The 14,122-nt window shown below is 42.3% G+C and overlaps 1 protein-coding gene across 2 annotated transcripts in view; it reads left to right on the forward strand.

Annotated features, from left to right (window-relative positions):
- prdm6 (PR/SET domain 6) overlaps nt 1-14,122 on the forward strand; it is a 228,440-nt gene that overhangs the window by 166,645 nt on the left and 47,673 nt on the right. For both annotated transcript variants that reach the window (XM_033017509.1, XM_033017508.1), the window contains exon 6: nt 7,210-7,546. In XM_033017509.1, coding sequence (XP_032873400.1) covers nt 7,210-7,546 — 337 coding nt within the window. The remainder of the gene's footprint in view (nt 1-7,209; nt 7,547-14,122) is intronic.

Genomic DNA, 14,122 nt, shown 5'->3' on the forward strand with positions numbered 1-14,122 from the left:
CAACCTGATTTCCCCAGTCTACCTGCATGTTGAAATCTCCCATAACAACCACGGCATTGCTTTTGCTACATGCCAATTTTAACTCCCGATTCAACTTGCGCCCTATGTCCAGGCTACTGTTTGGGGGCCTGTAGATTAGTCCCATTAGGGTATTTTTACCCTTACAATTCCTTAGTTCTATCCATACTGACTCCACATCTTCTGTTTCAATGTCACCCCTTGCAAGGGACTGAATTTAATTCCTCACCAACAGGGCAACCCCACCCCCTCTGCCCACCTGTCTGTCTTTTTGATAGGAGGTATACCCTTGAATATTCAGTTCCCAGCCCTGGCCCTCTTACAGCCATGTCTCAGTAATTCCCACAACATCATACTTGCCAGTTTCTAACTGAGCCTCAAGCTCATCCACTTTATTCCTTATACTTCGCACATTCATATACAGCACTTTGACCTCCGTATTCACTTCCCCCCCTCGCAATTGGCCCTGACCTTATTCTGTTGTCCATTTTCAAGCTTTCCTTCCCATTAATTCGAGAATCTTTTGCAATTTTTCCTGTAGTCACTTCCCCTTCAACTCCATCTTTATTCTCCCAATTTGTCAATCCCTCCCCCCCCCCCCATTATTTAGTTTAAACCCACACGTGTAGCCCTAGCAAACCTGCTGCCAGAATGTCGGTCCCCCTCCAGTTAAGGTGTAACCCGTCCCATTTGTACAGGTCACCCCTACCCTAGAAGAAATCCCAGTGGTCTATAAATCTAAAATTAGATAATATTATTTTATTCTGATAATAATAATCTGATTAGTAGAGATTCGAGTCGAGACCCTTCTTCAGTGTGAGAGAGAGAGAGAGGGGGGGGGGGGGGGGGGGGGGGGGATGCCGGGGCTACCTGAAGTGAGCAATCCACGCACTAACACTATCCTGAAATTCCTACTTGCTGCAGTACTGAGTAAACACAGCACTGTCCATAATATAATAAACAAGAAAAAAATGTTCAGTGTGTGTGTGTATATATATATGTATATAGGAAGTGTGTGTGTGTATATGTATATATAGGAAGTAACTGCAGAGGCTGGTTTAAACCGAGGGATAGAAAGAGAGGGAATGTTGGAGCTGCCTGAAGTTAGTTCAGACGACCAATAAATCCACACTGACCAAATTTGGGAATTCCCTCGCTCCCATTTATCAGGCCAAGTTGTGCCGAGTAAAACTGGCCAAACGTACCTTATGCTGAAGATGTAGTCAATCCGTCAGCTGAAAAAAACTCCATAAAGTGCAAGTTATGTTCAGTTCAGTTTAGTTTATTGTCATGTGTACTGAGGTACAGTGAAAAGCTTTTCTTGCATGCTAACCAGCCAGTGGGAAGCCAATACATGATTGCAATCTAGCCATTTACAGTGTATTGATACATGTTAAGGGAATAACGTTTAGTGCAAGGTGAAGCCAGCAAAGTTCGATCAAAGATAGTCCGAAGGTCACCAATGTGGTAGATGGTAGTTCAGCACTGCTCTCTGGTTGTGGTAGGATGGTTCAATTGTCTGATAACTGCTGGGAAGAAACTGTCCCTGAATCTAGATATGTACATTTTCACACTTCCATACCTTTTGCCCTGATGGGAGAGGGGAGAAGAGGGAGTGGCCAGAGTGACTCAGTGTGTGAATCATTAAACTATGGTAGAATTTAGAACATAGAACAGGCCCTTCGGCCCACAACGTCCGTGCTGATCATGATGCCAAGTTAAACTAATCTTCTCTCCCTGCACGTGATCCATATCGCTCCATTTCCTGCATATCCATTAAACCCATGATTGTAAGACAGAGCAGAATCAATGAGCTGAATGGTCTAACTAGCCTTTACATCCCCTCACTCTCAGTCCCGCCACCCACCCTAGTCGTCCGACTGATTTCACTGTCGCCCTGCTTAGTTTCACTGTTCATATCCATTCATTAACACCTTCTCCACAGCCATCAAAGGACCATTATGGGTTCCACCTTTCCTTGATCATCCTTGCTGGCTTTAGTCATAGTCATGCAGTGTGGAAACACAGGGCTGCCAACTCTCAAGCATTGAGCGTGAGACTCGCACATTTCGCGACATTCCCACGCTGATCATAGAATTTCTCACGCTCAAAAATATATATATTTTTTGTAAATAAATAAATAAAGTCTCGAACAATTCAATTCTCCCAAGGCTTCCAGATCTCCTCCACGCTCACCAATGAGAATAGTTTTCTGTCGGCGGGCTTCCTGTAAAGAACGAGCAATTTGATTGTCTTAAGCCTATCGCACACTATTTAAAATGGCAAAAAAAACAAAATCTGCAGCTGCTGGAAATTCAAAATAAAGCAAATTGTTTTAGAGGTGAGTAAAAGCCATGAGGGGAATATATAAGGTGAATGCATAGTCTTTTTCCCGGAATATGTGATTCAAGAACTAGAGGGAATTGGGTTAAAGTATGGGTGTCAAACTACCAGCCCGCGAAGGGGTCCAATCCGACCCGCGGGATGATTTGGGGGAAAAAAAAGTTTAGTTTAGAGCAAAGAGCATAGATCTTTAGTTTAGAGTCTAAACTAAACAACACATTCCCGTGCAGATGGTGTGATAGGAGACAGGTCCCAGCACCGACCTCTGAGGCACTGCTCACACCTCCCACCCTCACCTCCGGCAGCTCTGTGTCTGTCGGCCGCTTTGTCCGCAACCCATGGAGTTTTAACCCTGGCCGGGAGCCAGGAGCGGACCGGGTGCCACCTCTGGAGCCGTGGGATGAATCTCGGGCTAAGGGTCCGCTCCGATGCCCGAACCCCGGGTCTGTCCCTCACCTCCCCCGGATCCCAGCTGGACATAGAGCACCTGGGCTGGCCTGCATTCCCAGGGGGCGGGGAGAAGAGACGGGGGGAGGGGGGTGGGGGGAGAGGGGGGGAGAGGTAAACGCTCCCTGGACGTCGCCAAGTCTCCGAATTTCCGTTCACTCTAGGTGTTGTCGCCTCTTCACTGACACACGCTCTTACACACACACAGACGCACCCTCACACATTCACCTTCACACACACACACACTGACACACTCTCACACATACACTATCACACACACTCACACATACACTCACACACACACACACACTCTCACACATACACTATCACACACACTCACACATACACTCACACATACACTCACACACACTCTCACACACACACTCTCACACACACTCTCACACACACTCTCACACACACTCACACACACTCTCACACACACTCACACACACACTCTCACACACTCACACATACTGACACTCTCGCACACACTCACACACACTCTCACACATACACTATCACACACACTCACACATACACTCACACATACACTCACACACACTCACACACACACTCACACACACACTCTCACACACTCTCATACACACTGACACACACTCTCACACATACTGACACTCTCGCACACACTCACACACACTCTCTCACACACACGCACACACCCTCACACATACTGATACACACTCTCACATGAGTTTGACACCCCTGGTTTAAAGTGAGAGAAGTACGATTTAATAGGAACCTGAGGGACAACATTTTCACGCTGAGGATGGTGGGTATGTGGAACGAGCCGCCAAGTGAAGTAGGCAGGTAAAATGACAACGTTTAAAAGACATTTGGACAGGTACGTGGACAAGAAAGGTTTAAAGGGATATGGGCCAAATGCGGATAAATGGGACCAGTTTAGATGGGGCATCTTGACATGCAGGAAAAGTTGGGATGAAGTGCCTGTTTCCATACTGTAAGACTATGACACATTGTAGAAAGGGTGCAATTGCTCTGGAGAGGACCCAGGGGCAATTTATGAAGTTGGCAGGGCTGGAATATTTTTTTTAACTTTGAAGAAAGATTTGAATACAACTGGGATTGTATTCTCTGCAGCAACGGAGGTGAAGAAAAGATTTAGTTGAGGTGAATAATATGAGAATAGGACCTGTTTCGTTTAACAAAGAGTGTAGGAAGGAACTGCAGGTGCTGGTTTAAACTGAAGATAGACACAAAAAGCTGGAATAACTCAGCAGGACAGGCAGCATCTCTGGAGAGAAAGAATGGTGATGTTTCGCGTCAAAACCCTTCAGACTGAAGAGGTTGAAAACCTGAAACGCAACAACTGGAGATGTGTGTTATCTAACTAAGGGCATAAATCAGAATCATGTGTTCATGTTCATTGACGTGACACCATAATAAATATATTACAGTAATTTAATGGAGTGGCATGGTGGCGCAGCGGTAGAGTTGCTGCCTTACAGCACTACAGACCCAGATTTGATCCTGAATATGGGTGCAGCCTGTACAGTATTTGTACATTCTCTCTATCACCACATGGGTTTTTGCTGGATATTCCGAAAGAAGGTTAATTGGCTTATGTAAGTTGTCCCTGGCCTGTAGGATAGAACTGGTGTATAGTGGATTGCTGGTCAGCGTGGACTTGGTGGGTTGAAGGGCCTGTTTCTATATATATATATATGTTTTACATATATATCTTAATTTCATTGAACCATATACCATCATTGAATATATGACATTATTTTCATATTGTTTCTATAGTCAAAGGGTAAGGTTGATTCATTTATTTGCGCAGAACAGTGATGGAAGCCCGACTCCTCTTGCCTTGTTTCTATGTTTTATTTTCTCTATTCCATACATGAATATGCTGTGGAATGTAATTAGGAATGTAATTTAGCCTAACCTTATTTATACCTAATCCAATTTAAAACATAAATGTTGCATTCAAGTGTAAGTTAAAAGACTCGCTACAGTATGCTCCAGATTGCACAATTTCAAGCTGAAAAATGCAAAAGCTTCCTGTCGTAGGAGGGGGGACAGTCTCTACGCTCCCCCCCCCCCACCCCCCCCCCCCCCCCCCCCCCCCTCAGCCGCTGCGCACCCTCACAATTTCTCACTCTCAACTCTCACCCAATGTTGGTAGCCCTGTGTTCTTCAAATAAACTTTGAGCCTTATTGTAACACAGATTTTTTACTCAGAGAGTGGTAGCTCTGTGGAATGAGCTTCCAGTGAAGGTGATGGAGGCAGGTTCGTTTTTATCATTTAAAAATAAATTGGATAGTTATATGGATGGGAAAGGAATGGAGGGTTATGGTCTGAGCGCAGGTATATGGGACTAGGGGAGATTATGTGTTCGGCACGGACTAGAAGGGTCGAGATGGCCTGTTTCCGTGCTGTAATTGTTATATGGTTATATGGTTATTAGATAGATCAGTAAAAGTGGGAGAGAGATGGAGAATTAAAGTGATAAGCAACAAAAAAGTTCATGGTTACTCTGGTAGACTGAACACAGACACTCTGTATAATGATCACCCATCTGAGTGCTTGTTACAAGACTCAATCGAGCTTGATGAAGATGAAATATAAATAACGTAACATTTGTATTATGATATGATGGGCTTTATGCTGCTGCTTAGGGCACTGCCTCGACTCATCATCCTCTCTGTACAAGGACAGACACAAAGTGCAGGAGTAACTCAGCGGGACAGGCAGCATCTCTGGAGAGAAGGAATGAGTTATGTTTCAGGTCGAGACCCTTCTACAGACCCTGTTTCTTTGTCCATGTGGCTGGATGGAATATATCTGGATACAAAGGGCCATTTGAGCCTATCTGTCCCACCCAAAAGGCATTCTATGAGATGGAACAAGTTCCGAGAGATGGGAGCTGTCAAAAGTTTCCTCATGAAGATTTTTCCAGTCATGGGAACAAGTTCCTGGGACATCACTTCAGACATTGTATGGACACCTAAATCCACATATTTAATTCTGGCCTTTGATAGCTTTCTGGAACCCCAACTTATATGACAGTTCTCCAGTTGACTGCCTTTTCTTGTACCATCCCAAGGTAGCGGCAGAGGGCTGTTCAGCCATCATTATTTTCAGAGCTCCCCAATTATAATTTCAGTTGTGTGTGGGACTGTCTATATTTATTTTCCTTAATATGCACTGAGGGGTAAAATATTGTAACTAATGATCACAAAGCATCCACGACCTTGTATGAAGTATAGGCTCACAAAGCAGACACACTAACAGCATTGGGACAAGATGATATAACTTGATAATGGCATGGGTTTACTATTGTCATGAATACTGAGGTACAGTGGAAATCTTTGTTTTGACTGCTATCCGGGCAAATTATACTCTACATCAGGTAGTTCAATGTGAAAATAAACAGAATATAACATTACAGCTACGGGGAACATGCAACTTAAAAAAGTGTAAGGTCCACAACAAAATAGATTGAAAGATTGGGAATTAATCAGCAGATGTGAGGTCCGTTGAAGAGTCAGATAATTGCAGGGAAAAAGCTTTTCTTGAATCTAGTGGTATCTGCTTTCAAGCTTCTGTAAATTCTACCTGACAGGAGAGGGGAGAAGAGAGAGTGACTGAGGTCTAAGAGGTCCTTGATTATGTCAGTTGCTTTTCTGAGGCAGAGTGAAGTATAGTTTGAGTTGATGGGACTGGGCTGTGTTTACAACTCCCAGAAATTTCTTGTTGTCTTGGACAGAGCAGCTGCCATAGCGGGCTCTGATGCATCCAGACAGTGTGCCTTCTTTCGTGCACCTGTGCAAATTGGCAGGCATCATTGGGCCCTTCATGCAGCACCATTTTACTGCACTGTTTCTTGCACAAGTTGATTGGAAAGTCCAAAATCTTTAAGGAACATCATCATCATGGATTTGATTATCCCTAGCTATTGTGAGATTTTGAGATAATACAATTTATAATGACATGTCAAAAAATGTAATTAAATTTTTTGTAAGATTGAAACCTCCTTCCTTTATAAATGTATCCCAAATACAAGTGACTTTAATATAAAAGTGGAATAGAATCAATAACATATATCTCCAGTCACTAATAATGTACGTATAGTTGCTGCTAATCTTATTTATTTTACAATCATTAAATCAAAATAACAAAGACCAGAACTTATTTTCGAACTGAGCCAAGATGAGAGATTGCTGCTGGGTCCTGCTATTTTAATTGTGGGATATGCTTCTCAAATAATTTTATTTTTTAAAAGGATTTACGAAATCACACCAACAGGCATACAAATGACTTTGGGTAATTTAGATCAAAGGACCCTTATAATTATTTGTTGCTTTGGTATTTGAATTCCAATTTTGAAACAAAATATTTTGTTTTCATTTCCGTAGTGAATGTCCCATCGACTCTTGCTGACGTAATGACCAGGCATGAGACGTTACAATCATTCAACAAGACTGGCAAGCTTCCACCGACAGGAATCTACCGTTCACTGAGGTTCCCAGAGACATCGTGCAGCAAAGCGCTGTCTGATAAAGCAGGGCCACATGATTCCATGGTCAACCACATCAACGTGAAGAACCAGCGGGTACTGGCAAGTCCAACCTCCACCAGCCACTTAAGTGGAGAATTCAGTGATTGGCACCTCTGGAAGTGTGGGCAGTGCTTTAAGACCTTCACCCAACGAATTCTGCTACAGATGCATGTGTGTCCACAGAACCCAGACAGGTAACTATCATCAAACACCTACATGCAACACAATTACACACTAAACTGATATATTAAACATATCATTCTGCTTCTACCGTGCATCATCTCTATGAATCAAATGAAAGAGCCCTCTCCCCAGGCCAGCCACAAGTGCAGGAAATGTCTCCCAGCTGCAGCAGTCGGAATAGTTTTCAGCGCTGGAGCAGCAGTTGGAGAAACTGGGGTGCAACAATGAGGACTTCATGAACGGCATTTTTAGGATAAAATGTATAAATTAAAAGCCCGTGGTAACAGAGCAAGCCTGTCAGAATGGATTGAAAACTGTCGATCTGTCGAAAACAGAGTTAGGATAAATGAAGCCTTTTCAGACTGGAAGGAGATAACTAGTGGAGTACCACAGAGATTAGTTCTCGGCTTGTAATTGTTCAGTATTTACCCGAAGGAAGCAACACTATACAAGGTTTCTACACTAAACCTATGCCGCATCTAATACAGATCGCTAATTGGGTCCTCTGCAAAAAAATATGAAATTAGGAAAAATATGGAAAATTAGGAAAAGCCCCACTTTTTGTGCAGTAGATTTGTGTGTTAACACTGGACTTGTGTGATTCCATATGAATAGCTTGCTGCTGTCATTGTCACTCTGATCTCTAGGAAGTGTCCCAGATTATGGAGTACTGTGTGCAGTTCTGGTCGTCTGCTGTAGAAAATATGCCATTACTTTGGAGAGATTGCAGGAGAGATTTATCAGGATGTTACCAGGATTTGCAGGCTTGAGTTATAGGGAGAGCATGGCTACTTTGGAACTTTATTCTTTGCAACCTAGGAATCTGAGGGGTATAGAAGATCATGAGGGTCATGGATATAGTGAATTTTTCAACTTTTAAAGGATTCTAGGTCATAGGTTTAAAGTGAAAGGGGAAGTTTTAAGAGGGATGTCAGAGGTAACGTTTTTCACTCAGAGGGTAATCTGTATCTGGACCAAGCTGCCAGACGAAGCTATAGCAGCAGATACAACTTCCACAGACATTTGGACAGGTTTATGGCTACGGCAGATTTAGAGGGGTATGGACCAAATGCAAGAAAATGGGTCTAGCCCAGCATGTCAACTTGGTCAGCATGAACAAGTTGGGCCAAAGGAACTGTTTACAGGCTATATAGTTCTATGAGTCTACGAAGAACACATCCCATGCCAGATATAAAACTGCCGTGTCAAAGGCTGCCATGGAAGTAAGATAATATGTGTAGGGACTGGCGGTGATGCTGGAGGGTGTATGGAGTGTTGCTAGTAAGGTAAATTTGTCAATTTACTCTAGATCTTACACTTTAGCTTTTAGAGAATCAGCATGGAAGCAGGCCTTTCGGCCCATCGAGTCCGACCAGCAATCACCCCATATACTAGCACTACCCTACAAACTAAGGTCACTTTATAATTTATTTTTACCAAAGCCAATTAACTTACAATCCTGCAAGTCTTTGGAGTGTGGGTGGAAACAAGAGCTCCTGGAGAAAACCCACGTGGTCACAGGGAGAACGTACAAATGCCGTACAGACAGCACCTGTAGTCAGGATTGAACCAAGCTCTCTGACACTGTAAGGCAGCAACTCTGCCGCTGCACCGCTGTGCTGCCCACTGTGTCTCTATGTCTAGTCCTTTTGAGTCCCTTGTTGCAATGGACCCTATACAATTTTGTTTGAGATTTCATGTACATACAGTATCTTGGCTTCTATGAAATCTCAATATAATCTTGGGTAATCCTGATTGATTGTGAGAAAAAGAAATGTATAAAAAGCTGCAAACCGTGAAGGCACCATAAATGATACACTTAGAGTTGCTGCCTTACAGCATCAGAGACCCAGGTTCAATTCTGATGGGGTGCTTGTCTGTTTGGAGTTTGTACGTTCTCCCCATGACCGTGTGAGCTTTCCCTGGGTGCTCTGGTTTCCTCCCACACTCCAAAGACAAACAGGTTTGTGGATTAATTGGCTTTCGGTAAAAAGATTGTCAATTGGTCTTCGTGTGTAGGATAGTGCTAGTGTATGGGGATCGCTGGTTGGCGCAGACTCGGTGGGCCGAAGGACCTGTTTTTGCGCTGTATATCTAAACTAATCTAAGCTAAACTAAACTTCAATCAGTCTGAAGAAGGGTCCAACCCAAAACGTCACCTGTCCATTCCCTCCTCAGATGCTGACTGGTCCTTAGGTTCCTTGCTCTTTGTGTCTTGCTCAAGATTTCAGCTTCTACAGTTCCTTGTGTCTTCATTTTTATTTGTGGATATTCTTTTGGGCGACAACTTCCTGCTTCCTTCTGTTTCAGTTAAGTAGGTTGACATGAAAGTGAGTCAGCTTTTTGCAAGCAGTGAAGAACTGACAATAAAAACTCTGGACTTTCAAGGAAAACAAAAGTGTGGTAATAGAATCACAAAGTTTTCATTTCACAGTGCTTGAAGTTAGGTAGGGATCCGAGCCGAAGTGTAACCTATCCATGTTCTCCACAGCTTTACTCAAGATTCCAGCATCTGCAGTTTCTTGTATTTCTCTAGAAATTAAGAAGCCTGGAGCATGCTTAAGGAACTTTGCACTTTTAATTCTCTCTGTTGATTTCGATGTTTTACCATATTCCTGCAACCAGTCTTTTTAATCATACTACAAGAGAGCTACCCTGTAGGGTCTGTATCGGTGCTGAACGATTCTATGACTGAAATTATACTTCAGTTACATCTTAAAATCAGAAAAAAATATTGAAAATACTCAACAGGTCAGGTAGCAACTGTGGGTTGAGAAAAAAAGTTAAATGCTCTGTTCATTCCAAGAGCTCTCCCGAGTTTGCCCTGATTTGTACTCAGAGATTTAACGTAATGGCCACTCGTCGGTACTCGGGGCTTTTTTTTAACGTGTTGAAAAATCTTCACAAGTCTTCCCGTGCTCACCTGCCGTTAGCGAGTCTTCTAAGAGACGTCCCTGAGCTCCGACATACCCGCTACGTTCATTCTCCGTGCTTACCACGAGTTTGATTTTTTTTAAACTCGGGAGAGCTCTTGGAATGAACTTGTACCGTGGGACAGGGCTATAACGATTCATATCAATAAGCTTTCATCACATGAAATGCCAGGTCATCCGTTTTTTCCCTGGAAAGAACACTAGTGAATCAGATGTTTAAGAAGGAACTGCAGATGCTGGAAAAACGAAGGTAGACAAAAATGCTGGAGAAACTCAGCGGGTGAGGCAGCATCTATGGAGCGAAGGAAATAGGCAATATTTTGGGTCAAGACCCTTCTTCAAACTGATGTGAGTGTGTGGGGGTGCAGGAAGAAGAAAGGAAGATGCGGAGACAGTGGGCTGAGGGAGAGATGAGAACGGGAGGAGAGGAGAAAGCAAGGACTACCTGAAATTGGAAAAGTCAATGTTCATATCGCTGGGGTGTAAACTACCCAAGCGAAATATGAGGTGCTGCTCCTACAATTTATGGTGGGCCTCACTCTGGCCATGGAGGAGGCCCAGGACAGAAAGGTCGGATTCGGAATGGGAGGGGGAGCTGAAGTGCTGGGCCACCGGGAGATCAGGTTGGTTATTGCGAACTGAGCGGAGGTGTTGGGCGAAGCGATCGCCAAGCCTACGTTTGGTCTCACTGATGTAGAGCAGCTGACACCTAGAGCAGCGGATGCAATAGATGAGGTTGAAGGAGGTGTGGGTGAACCTCTGCCGCACCTGGAATGACTGCTTGGGTCCTTGAATGGAGTCAAGAGGGAAGGTAAAGCGACAAGTGTAGCATTTCCTGCGGTTACAAGGGAAAGTGCCAGGAGAGGTGGTGGTTTGGGTCGGAATGGAAGAATTGACCAGGGAGTTGGAGGAGCAGCACCTCATATTTCACTTGGGCAGTTTACACCCCAGCGGTATGAACATTGACTTCTCCAATTTCAGGTAGTCCCTGCTTTCTCCTCTCCTCCACTTCCCAGCTCTCCCTCAGCCCACTGTCTCCCCCTCTTCCTTTCTACTTTCCGCCCCCCCCCCCCTCCTCCCCCACCCACCCTCACATCAGTCTGAAGAAGGGTCTCGACCCGAAACGTTGCCTTTTTCCTTCGGTCCATAGATGCTGCTTCACCCGCTGAGTTTCTCCAGCATTTGTGTCTACCTAGCGAATCAGATGGGTTTTATTAATCACAGTTTAGCAGTTCTTTAATCACCACTGCTGGTGTTAGATTTATTTCATTTTCCCAACTGCCTAGGTGGGATTCAGACTCAAGTACCATTTAAATAGTCCAGGATTTTGCACCACTCTGTGTCGTCTTAATTGCTAAGGACAAAGGTACTAAACAGCCAACGTATCTGTGTTTGTATATGCCTGATGTGCAAATCACTATCCAGATCTAATTAACTGCCAGTAGGTAATGAATTGTGAATTTTGCTTAGCAGTCTCTTTTTTAATGCTTATACAATCATCAATCCATTGGGTCTGTCAGGAGGAAATAACTGCTCGATAACATTGAGGAATATTGCTGCCAATCATTCAATGCGTTGAAGGGATTGTTTCAGTGAATCTGAAATAATTACACCTTTAAGGATCCTATCTTACTGTGAAAAGTTAATTAGTTTTGGCGCACCTACATTGATCATGTACCAAAAAAAAATAATTTGTTTGTGCTGAAGTATTAATTTAACTGTAACATAGACAGCTGTCAATAAAATATTTCTTCCTTAGTTTCACCTTTATATCAAATAAGTTTAGATAAAATCTATTGGACTGATGTTAATTTTGAATTTGTAACTGGAAAATTCTAACTTTTACTGATCAGCAAATTATTCTGATTATTACACAGCGACTGAATATACTGCCACTTTGAATTTGTCATACACCTAAGTAACATCAATATTCATTCATTCCAGGACTGCAGAAGAAATAAAGGGAAAAATGCGGTATCATTACACACAAATAACTATTTTCTTAATACTAATATGATAGAGCCACAGCTTTAAAACGTTTAGGTGTATCCGAAAGGCATACTTTATTTCAGATTTAGAAAAATAATCCTTTAAAAATATATATGGAAGATAAATATTGCCTGATACCTTGGATTCCATGGGGGATAAAGATGGTCTGAATGTTTGTCAATATCAAATATTTATGGCTTTGAAATGCGAGTGAGATTTAGCTGAACTAGATAGTCACTCCTGCATTGAATGATGTTTATTTTTATTCGTTATCTGTGTCTGTATTTGCCTTTCTTTCTCTGTTCCCATGTGAATTGCTATTTTTTATAATTGTCAGTCCTAATGCTATTGCGACACCAGAAACTCTGGTAAGCTATGTGACTACTGAATTTCCATGTGTTACTTCTAATCCCTTGCCTGAACCTTTATGGATATTGGTGATATCCCCAGAGAAAATGGATTAATGATCAGATTTATCTACAATACTTACCCTGTTTCTCTGGAGGTTCTCACAGTCTTTGTCTGTAAAGTCCCTGCTGATGTTTAAAAGCAATAGAACACATACCACAGGGTTCCATAGCAATGAAGATCAACCAGTCCTGAAGGTGACATAAACGTGTATATTAGCTATTTGCAGCGAAAATTCAAAAATTTCATATCCATTATAAAGCAAATTATTGTTAGTGCATTCACAGAAGAAAACAAAAGGGATCTATAATACAGTAATATAAGAATGAAAACACAGATTTCAATTATAAATGTTATGCTATTATTCAAATTAATAAATGTGGTAAAACAGAAATCTCAAAACATTTCTAATATGTTTGACACATTTGACCAATTTATCTCATGCTGATTCCAACAAGATGAGGTTATGGATCATTGTCAGCATTGGTGACATTTAACGTTAGACATAATGGTCTAACAAGTGCATTGATATATAGAGAATCCTTCACTCCCGTGATATAGCACAGAACATTGTCAAATTTGTCAATTTGTCTTGTTGATGGTACACCAGATTCAAACTTTTTATTTTGTTTATGTGGATTCTTCAGTCCAACCCTTGATATGCCACATTCTTGATATGTTGCATGGTGATGAAAGTGTGCATCATTTAAAATGTGGAAAGGTTCTACACTGGCTATGGACTGTTGGAAAGCAGTGATGGGGATTTACAGATAATCTTTGTGCAAAATATTCTCATTACTGAAATAGACTTGCAACTAAATATGAACAGTCCTAACGTCCTTCGAAACCAAAGCAATAAATATAGATGTATGTGAAGCTGCATGAGTTCAGAATGCTCAATAATATCTAGTGCCTTTATCCAGGTCTACCACAGTGTGGCTTGCAATGTTATGTTAAACAAAAGCAAGTAAAGTTGAAATGTGTCTCCAGTTTTGTGGTGGCATCCAAATGCTAAAGTGGTGCATAATGCTTGACTGTCAATTGAACATTAAACTATCTTTCTTCTTATTGTTTGTGAAACCTTGTCAGAACAGAGGTTTTCTTGAAAGACATTACCAACTTACATTACAACCAAATTATGAACACTTTTCTGCAAAATGTAAGTGGAATTCGAATCCACAAGATTTACAGAGGAATGACAAGAGCTTGTTCTCCAAAGTATACACAGACTATTTACATTGAGACTCCTTCAACTTG

The sequence above is a fragment of the Amblyraja radiata genome, chromosome 3, assembly GCF_010909765.2.
Source record: "Amblyraja radiata isolate CabotCenter1 chromosome 3, sAmbRad1.1.pri, whole genome shotgun sequence".
Taxonomy (NCBI): domain Eukaryota; kingdom Metazoa; phylum Chordata; class Chondrichthyes; order Rajiformes; family Rajidae; genus Amblyraja; species Amblyraja radiata.